The sequence below is a fragment of the Marmota marmota genome, unplaced genomic scaffold, assembly GCF_001458135.2.
Source record: "Marmota marmota marmota unplaced genomic scaffold, marMar, whole genome shotgun sequence".
NCBI classification, from domain to species: domain Eukaryota; kingdom Metazoa; phylum Chordata; class Mammalia; order Rodentia; family Sciuridae; genus Marmota; species Marmota marmota.
Window position 1 is genome coordinate 214,569 of NW_025999925.1, and position 10,269 is coordinate 224,837.

General features: G+C 37.4%; 2 protein-coding genes across 2 annotated transcripts in view; both read right to left on the reverse strand.

The window, feature by feature from the left end:
• The window catches only part of F2r (coagulation factor II thrombin receptor), a 21,687-nt gene extending 21,118 nt beyond the window's left edge, over positions 1-569 (reverse strand). The window contains exon 1 of the mRNA XM_015497776.2: positions 507-569. The gene's annotated coding sequence lies outside the window, so the exon portion shown is untranslated. The remainder of the gene's footprint in view (positions 1-506) is intronic.
• Positions 570-7,174: 6,605 nt separating this feature from the next.
• Iqgap2 (IQ motif containing GTPase activating protein 2) overlaps positions 7,175-10,269 on the reverse strand; it is a 247,439-nt gene continuing 244,344 nt past the window's right edge. The window contains exon 33 of the mRNA XM_048800107.1: positions 7,175-8,128. Within this exon, the coding sequence (XP_048656064.1) occupies positions 7,999-8,128 (130 nt within the window). The 3' untranslated portion in view covers positions 7,175-7,998. The remainder of the gene's footprint in view (positions 8,129-10,269) is intronic.

Below are 10,269 nucleotides of genomic sequence, written 5' to 3' on the forward strand. Positions count from 1 at the left end.
CCACCCCCAACCTCGCGCTCCCTACCCGGCCAACCCTAGAACAAGGTGCAAGAAAAAAAAATTCCAACAAAGCAAAAACTCCAGCGGGAGCGGTTCTCCACTTTACAAAGAAACTGAAACGTTTATTGGTGGAGCGACGCGAGACCCTTTGTTTTGGGGGGTGGTCTTGAGAGAAACAGGCTTCACAATGACAGCAAATGCAATGCTCCAGGAGAACCGGCCCCCTCTTTCCTATCCAACACCCCGCGGCAGACTGCTCAAAAATCAAGTCCAAAGGGGCATTGGCGGAGCCCAGAATGGGGTTTGCTGGGGTGGCACGTCCCACCTAGATATCACTAGGGGAGACTCCGGATCTCAGCCTAAATGCCAGTTTGGTTTCTGAAGGAAACTGAGGCAGGGGTGCTGCCAGGGACAACCCCTGAAGGAACAGGGGCAATTCTTACCAAGGTAGCCCGCATCAGCGTCCCTCCATCTCCTGCCCGATCCACTCTCCCTGCTGATCTCACCTGGCTTGCGGCCTCGGATGCGGGCCGACAGCAGGGGGCCGCACAGACTGAGGCCGGCGGCGACCAGCANAAAAAAAAAAAAAAAAAAAAAAAAGGTGTGAGCCATCAAAATTGTATATTTGTGCACCCACTATTGTGTTGCTTTTTTTCATTATTAACTTTAAGATTCATTGTTTTAACTTATGATCACAAGCAGGCAAAGAATACTGCCAATTAACCTGGGACATACCATTCATTTTAAGAAATACTCCAATTTCAGCATAGTTAGACATAAGAGGGCATTTTAGAATCAAGGAAATACAGTGTCAAGTATCAAAGTAATAAAATGTGATATTTCTGACACTTCAAGTATATAAAATAGAAAGTCCAATAGTCAACCCTCATCTATGGAAAATGTGTTCCAAGATCCCGGATGGATGTCTATAATCTGAATAATATCAAGTCCTATATACAGTATACCACTGTGCTTTTTCCCTATTTCCCCTGCAGCGTGGCCCCATAGTGCCAGAGTTAGTCTGTTCTTTTGTGTTTTGTGCCCTGATGCCTCCTTTGCCTTACTACTATTGTACTTTGGGACCATTATTAAGTAAAATGTAGATTATTGGAATGCAAGTATTGCAACACTAGAATAGTTGATCTGATAACTGAGATGACTCCCAAGTAACTAACAGGTGCATAGTGTATACTGTGTGGATATATTGGGCAAAGGGATGGATGACTCACACAACCTCAGGTGGAATGGAATGAGATTTCATCACTGTACTCAGAATAGCATTGAAATTTATAAAATGTTTATTTCTAGAATTTTCCATTTAATATTTTCAGACATGGGATGGCTGTGGGTAAATGGAACTGTAGAAAGGGAAACTATGGAGAAAGAGGGGGATTTATCTTCCACTTCTCCTCTCATAGTCTCCACAATTATTATTAATTTTTTTGTCAATCCTTAAAAGAGCAGAATAATACTATGACTACATTTTAAAATTTCCATTTAATTCATTGTTGGAAAATGTTTTCAACCATTTACAAAGCTGTGAAGCTTAAAAGGATGCTTTGAGGGTTTAGTATTAGATCAAAATGTACCACTAGTGACAAAAAGAGAGCTCCTGAAACAATGAAATGTATAAATTGTGTGTATTAACTAGATTAAAGTGTCCCTATGAGTGGGACTGACATACAATGAACAAGGGAGAGTGGAACAGAATGAGGTATTTCTTTCTTACTTTTGTGAAAAAAAGATTGTGAATTGCTTGTAGAACAGTCACCAAAAGTTGAACCTAGTTTCAAAAACAATGGTTGTAATTTTAGCATGCATAGGTATGGATTTCTGGATCCCATCCCAGATCTGTGATATTATATTCTACATTTTTGACAAGTACTCCTAGGAGATGGTGAGATCTACATGTTCCCAGACCAAAGTTTCGAGAAACATTATTCTAAGACAGTGGCGCTCAAACTTTAGCAATGGAATCTGGTGTGGTTTTGCATGTCTATAATCCTAGCTACTTGGGAGACTGAGATAGGAGGATTGCAAGTCCGAGGCCAGCCTTAGCAAAACCCCTTCTCAAAAAAGTCTAGGGATATTAGTTCAGTGGTAGAATTAATCCCCAGTACCACCACCACCATCACCACCACACCACCACCACCAACAACAACAACAACAAAAAACACCATGAAACTTCAACATGGATCAGAATCACCTGAAAGACTTGTTCAATCACAGAGCTGGGCCCCATTTTCAGCAAGACTCCCATCTCAAAATAAAAAATTAAAAAAAGGCTAGGGATTTTAGTTCAGTAGTATACTTAATCACCAGTACCATCACCACCGCCACCAACACCAAAACCACCATAACACTTCAACATGGATAGAATCACCTGTAAGACTTGTTTAATCACAGTGCTGGACCCCATTTTCAGAAATTCTGATTCAGTAGATCTGAGAGATGTGGACTTAGAATTTTCATTTTCCCAGGTGATGATGATGATGTTAGGGGTAGGAGGAACATATTGCTGAAAAAGAACTGCACAAGATTCCACCTAGTCATCCCTCAGTATTCAAAGGGGATTGGCTCCAGGACCTCCAAGGATACCAAAATCTGAGGATTCTCAAGTTCTTTATATGAAATGGCATAGATTTGCATATAAGCTACACAAAACCTTCAATATACTCTAAATGGTCTCTAGATTGATTATAAGTAATGTAATATGAATGCTATGTTAATGGCTTATATATTGTACTTTTTGAAGAACAATGACAGGAAAAACTATCTCTGCATATTCAGTGCAGATACAATATTTTTTCCCCATATCCTCAGCTGATTGAACTCGAGAATGTGGAATTCTTGAAGGGCTGACTGTAGTTTGTTTTTGTCTTTTTTAGGGGGGGATATAGAAGATTGAACTTAGGAGCACTCGATCACTGAGCCACATCCCCAGCCCTATTTTGTATTTTATTTAGAGACAGGGTCTCACTCAGTTGCTTAGTGCCTCACTTTTGCTGAGGCTGGCCTTTAACTCATGGTCCTCCTGCCTCAGCCTCCAGAGCTGCTGGGATTACAGGCTGTTACTTTCTTTATACTACACAATATTTCAAGCATAGAAAAGTTTAGCACCTACTAAAATACCCATGGGCCTATAACCTGTCAATAACACACGCATACATATACATGTTACTCTTTAAGCCATTTTTGTACATTTCTCTAATGTCATTCTCTTTCCTGACCAAAAGGATAATTTTTCATCAATATTTTTGTAATTTTAGTACATTTGTGTTTATAAAAATATTATTGCTTAGCATTTTTAGATGTTTGAATATCTATAATATTTACAACATGCTCTTAGTAATTCTTCAATTGTATTTTTCTATATGCACTTGTTCATACATATATAATTCTTTTAAAGATTTATATTATTCCCATGCATGCATATACTACATTTTGTCCTTCTAAAACTATTTTATCTGTAGTTTTGCTCCCATATTTATTTCTAAATACTTATTTTTTCCCTTGATTTATCTGGCAAGAGATTGGAAGTGACTAGTTTTCAATGCTCATCTTTTTTTTTAAATACCTTTATTTTTATGTGGTGCTGAGGATTGAACCCAGCACCTTGCACATGCTAAGCAGGCATTCTACCTCTGAGCCACAACCCCAGCCCCTCAATGCTCATCTTTTTGTTTTGTTTATTTTCAGTCATTTATTTTCACATTGGTTTTGTTTATTTTTGTTTTTTGTTTTGGTACCAGGGATTGAACTCAGGGCCACGTGACAACTGAGGCACATCCCCAGCTCTATTTTGTATTTTATTTAGAGACAGGGTCTCACTGAGGTGCTTAGTGCTTAGCTTTTGCTGAGGCTGGTTTTGAACTCATGATCCTCCTGCCTCAGCCTCCTGAACTTTCACATAGATTTTAAAATTCTTTCCCCCTCCTTTCTTTAGGTTTATTATTTAGTCTTAAGTTTGAACTGATTGCTTAGTTTGTTAATCTGTACCTCTTCTCTCTCAAAGAAACACTTTAGCTACATTTTGCAAGTTTTGATGTGTTATTATATGGAATTTGAGATGAAACATTTTGTCAATGTCATTAAATATTCAACTCAGAAATCACTGGACAATTTTGGCTGGCTCTTTGGATTGAATTCTAATTTGGTATTATGATCTGTTGGTGATGTTTTTTCTTTTCTCTATTTTTCCTCAGACTTTATAATAAAGTTCACATAATGTGTGTGTGCTCACTTTGGAGAAGGGTATCAGTCCCTCTACTTCTTTTGTTCCATGTCTACAGTGCCAAAACCCCTTTGTCAGTTTTAGAGTGAATTTATGTAGGCTGCCCAGAGTGGAAATTTTATCTAATTAGAGATGATAAACATGTTGAAAACCTACCTGAGCAGAGTTGATAAATAATTTCCCAGATGTGGAACTTTGTAGCATCATTCATATAGGAACCACTTGATATTAGTTCTTGGTTTTAATTTTCTGTTTTTAATTCACCTGGCACTAAATATACGAGTCATTAGGCATTCTCCCATGTTTATAGTATTTAGAATTGTTTAAAAACAAATGTGGCATCAATGTGGTGAAAGTTTTAATCCCAAAATGATACAAAAGCCATTTCTTTTAAACCATTAGATGACCTACCTGCTTTAGGTATTCTGGTTACCACACCTTTATCTAAAGTTCTCCAAAGACAACAATATATTCTAAGAACTTGCCTAGTTATTTCCTTTTCTGGAAGAAAATGGTGGTGATACTAGAGCCCATATACAAAAAAGCATGGAATACTCCATTAGGTGTGAGATACTCCAGTTCTTGGTAAAGACCTCCATATATTTTTTTTAAGCAAACAGGAGGTTGTACTCAAATTACAAGCTAACCAGCAGGAGTCCTGTTTCTGTCTTTTGTTTTCACAAACCTGTATTAGTATTTTGAATTTAGAAGTTAATCTCTCATAATGGATCAACAAATGTACTTCCATCAATTATAACACAGAGTAAATAAACGATCATCCTTTGGGTTCAGAGTGCTAAGGAAAGGCCAAATTCAGTGTCTTTTAGAAAAAATACAAAAACCAAAACTTTAATTCTACCTAAATCAGGTAAACTCGATATCTCTTGGTTATCCTTTTGGATTTCTCTTCTAATATATTTTAGCTAGGAAATTTGATGCTCTAAGGAATACATCAGTGAGGCAATCTAGTAAATCTGTATGGTCATTTTATTTGGAGATTGAGAGGATTTTCACTGTTAGAAGTAGATAGTAAGAGCCTCTTTCATATAAGTGCCAGCCTACTGTGGTTCTGGACTCTGAAGGGGCAGTGAGATGGGGGACTTTGTCTCCTTTCCACCCCATTGCCAGACTCATGTCAGTGCCTGCCATTTATGCAGCACTGCAGGGCTCTGGACATACAGAGGAATTGAAACACCATGTCTATCCTCAGGAGCTCAGAGGATCCTGTTTTAACCTGTTACCAAGTCTGGGTTTCAGTAACATTAGAGGCATTAGTTTTGAAAAGCTAACCAGCAGTAAGACCATTCCATGCTTACAAGGTCTTTCAAAATACAGACAACTCTCACCAGAGTTCTGTGGTTTGCCGCTTGTAATGTTTGAGGAGTACCACAATCTGTACTTAACCACAGTCAAAGTCCTAAAAATCACATCATGAATGGCATCTCTAATTAGTATCCAACCACAACACACACCAGCAATACTCACTCTAATTCTGTCCTTTTATGCCAATGATCATGATCACACCAGTTGGTCTCTTTTTTGGCCACTTTCAGAATAGACAGGTCTTCCCTCTTTTGAAAGTCACTAGAGCATATTTACGGAAAGTAGCTAGAGTGCTGCTTCTGGCCTTTTTGCCCTTTCAAAGTTCCAGGTGCCACCGTGGAGGCTAAAAGCATGGAGCCTTCTCAACCTCCCAGATCAAAGAACACTTTAGAATAGTGGAAATGTAATCAAACATACATCAAAATGTAGGAGTCGGCATTGCAAAAAATCGTTATAGTTCTAATTGCTCAGAGACATGATTATATACATATGTTTATAAATATGCTTATAAATGTATGACTATATATTCCCCCTGCCTCCCAAACACTGGGTAAGAAACTATGAGTTCCTAGGAAAGAAGCTTGTCAGGAGCCCTGAGAAGCTCAGAGTTACAAAGGAAAAAATGTCTCCTGACTTGGGGATGGTTCAGTCCTCCTAAGAGTGGCCCAAACTTTGTCTCCAACAATCTTTATAAACTTAGGTCTGACTACAGTTTAACCTCTTTTGGGAAAAACTGTTAGGTCTCTCAAGATTGGATTTGGTCTCAAGGGAGTGGTTTCTTGGGACTGGATTAGTTACTGCAGAGTGAGTTTTCATAAAGCAAGTTTACCCCCGTGCTTTGTCTCTTCTGCATTTAATACCATCTATCATGAAGATCTTACAAGAAGTCAAACAGATGTAAGTGCCAGTGCCATGCTTTTAGACTTCCAGAACTCTGAGCTTTTTTTTTTTTTTTTTTTCCAGTACTGGGGATTGAACCTATGGGTGTTTTACAACTGAACTACATCCCCAGCCCTTTTTATTTTTTTATTTTGAAGCAGTCTTGCTAAGTTGTGTAGAGCCTCACTAAATTGTTGAGGTTGACCTCATACTTGTGATCCTCCTGTCTCAGCTTCTGGAGTTGCTGGGATTACAGTCATGCACACCATGCTTGCCAACATCTTTTCTTTATAAAGTATTCAGCCTCAGGTGTTTTGTTAGAGCAACACAATATAGACTAAGGTAGGGACTATATTTAGCTGTGAATATGTGACTAGATTTTGGTAAACAGAATGAGCAGAAGTGACTCATGTAATTTAAAATGATTTGCCATGGACTTCATTCCCCCATTTCTGCTGGTTGGGAATCAGTGGCAAGTACAGAGCCAACTAGTCAACCTGGATTTGTGGATTACTTTATGAACTTGCTCATTTGCCTTTGAACGGTTGAACTTGAGAAGAATAAACTTCTACCTTATTTCAGAAACAAGAGTTTTTGTATATCCCTCTTATAGCAGCTTATTCTATTTCCTAATTAGTAATAACTTTATGTTTATCGATTCTTTTCCTGATAAAGCCCCACCAAGAATCTTTAACCCACTAAATGATTTGGATATTTTAAGAAAATTTAAAAGCCCCATTAATGTAATTAAGTAACATTTATTTTACATTAAGCAATTTTCAAAGAATACATTTAAAAACCATCTAGATATTGATTTTATAGCATTACAAAAAATTGAGAGGCACAATTGAAGTATTCAAATAAATTGTGAGGGGTAAAGGTGGGGGCCTATGATTGGTATTCATGTTGTTCCTTAGTCACTTAAAGACTCTTCCTATTGGAATCTTTACATGAGGCAGTAGTGCACTTTCATTTAGTAGGAATAAATCACATAAAATATATACTTTTATACAGAAAGTGTTATTGTATTGTCACTTTCAATTACTTATAAAAACTTCATTTTGAATTGCACAAAAATTCCTCAAAACTGCTAATTCGCAGAAGATGGGTCTTAGAACTATGTGTCTAAATAATTCATTACAAATTAATTAGATTACCATTTCTCCATAGATAAAAAAAACAATCCATGAAGAATTACATTATTAAAGTGGGACTTTTAAAATTTTTCATAGGAAAATAGGCTTACATATTTGTCCCTACTTAGCTAAGCTTCCCCTCCTACTTTAAAACAAATCACAGGCTGTCCGGAGTTTTAAATCAGAGTACCTATACCACATGTATATGTTTACATTAATTCATTTTGTGTATCATTTTACTGTAGTATCAAATTATCAAAAAGGCACGTGGGTACATTCTTCAGAACAGTTTTGGTCTTTTTCTTTTTTTTTTTTTTAAATCACATGTTTATAAGCAGGGATTTCAATCATGTTTAAAAACAAAAATATTAAACAAATTCATCTCAATCCAGGTGATACAGAATCCATGAAATCTCTGCAGGCACTTCACTTCCCATAGAATTTCTTGTTGAGCAAGTAGATGAGAAGATTTACATTCACTTTAACCTTATCAAACATTTTCATCACAGCCACGCCTTCATATTGCATCTGAAGTAAGTCCTGGAATTGGGAGGAATATCATTAAACCTTAATTTTGACATTTTGCACATTTTAAAAATATATTAGAAGTATTTGGTAACAAATATAAAACTCAACTGATATAATGACCTAAACTTGAGCATGCATCAGAATTACCTGGTTAAAAACATAGGCTAACTAAAACTTATACTTCTGGATCCCTTCCTCAGGATTTCATGGGTTTGCAGCTCTGAGGTAAGGTCTACAAATCTGCATTTTAACAAGTTGTCAAGTGATGGTGATAATAATGGTCAAGACACCACATTTTGAGAATTACTGATGAAAGAAAACTGGTTTTTAAAATACAAGGACTCTTTGAGAAAATGATTATCATTACGTTAACATCAGTCATAATTTCAATTTTTTTCAGTACTAGGGATTGAATGTAACCACATTGTACCACTGAGCTATATCTCTAGTCTTTTTTTTTTTTTTAATTTTTTTTTTAGTTATAGATGGACACAATAAGAGTTGGCAGCCATTATGAAGACAAACAACAACAAGTGCTGGTGAGGATGCAGGGAAAAAGGTACACTCATACACTGCTGGTGGGACTGCAAATTGGTGCAGCCAATTTGGAAAGCAGTATGGAGATTCCTTGGAAAACTGGGAATGGAACCGCCATTTGACCCAGCTATACATCATCTCAGATTATACCCAAAGAACCTAAAAACAGCATATTACAGGGACACAGCCACATCAATGTTTACAGCAGCACAATTCACAGTAGCTAAACTGTGGAGCCAACCTAGATGTCCTTTAGTGGATGAATGGATAAAAAAATGTGGCATTTATACACAATGGAATATTACTCAGCAATAAAAAGAATAAGATCATGACATTTGCAGGGAAATGGATGAAATTGGAAAATATCATGCTAAGCAAAGTAAGCCAATCCCAAAAAACCAAAGGCCGAATGTTCTATCTGATGGGAAAAATGGAGGAACTTTGATTGGGCAAAGGGGAAAGAGGAGAAGAGAAGGGGCATAGGGGCAGGAAAGATGGTGGAATGTGATGGACATATTACCCTAGGTACATGTATGACTGCACATATGGTGTAATGTTACACCGTGTACAGAGAAATGAAAAGTTGTGCTGCAATTGTGTACAATAAATCAAAATGCATTCTGCTGTCATATATACCTAATGAAAAATAAAAATAAAAATAAAAAACCCCAAACATCTGGATCTCATCAGCCATGTATGAGACTAAGTGATAACATTGCCCAATAATATAGGACAAGTAGCTTTTCACAAACAGAAGACATTTCTGAACTGCCTTGGACAAATACCTAGGTCTTAATTTCTTGCTCTTAGTTCTGGAATTGTTTTTTATTCTTAATAATGCCTGGGGACTCTATTATGCAAGACCATCTGCAGAGGTTGGAACCATCTTTGAAGGAACTTTGGCTATTGCCAGCTTCCTCCTCCACTTCCTCAATTACCTCCAACTATACTCAACTACATCCCTACGTCATTTAGATATACTTCTGGGACTGAAATTCCACAGCAACTGAAGTCCTTTTAACAAGAATGCTTTTATCCATTAGGGTGTAGACAATGCTCAGTTTCCCTCTGGGTAATATGATATCTGTTAATCAAATTCTCTTGGAAAAGTATTGAGCCAACTTGATTAGGTTGAGAAGGAAGGGTGCATGTTGGGGGAATTAGCTGGGACCCCAAAGTCAGAAGCAGAGAAAACATGGCAAAACTTTTAGTGTTGATCCTACCATTTGCTATTGCAGCATCCTGCAACATCAACTGACTCATAAAAGTTCTGTCTTGTGTGTGCATTGAGGACGGCCATGCCAACATCATTGATGTGCTAGTAGGCAGTGGACTAGCACATCTGCAAACCCTTTATGAACTCTCTCTGTCTCATTGAGATTAACCAAAATCTTGTGAGAGAGGCAGTGGAGAAGAGCTTGGATCCCACTTGCCTTTTCCATAAAAAGCCCTCTGTTTTTCATCTGGGAGAGGAGGAATTCCTACCCTGAAGCTCCTGATAGACACTGAACTTAAGTAAGCAGTACATCTGCCATTGAAGTCACAGTCTCCTCTTGTGTATATGGCCCACAGTTACAGGATATCATTATGTCCTATGGTTTGTTTGTGTTTTTTTTTTTTTTTTTTTTTTGG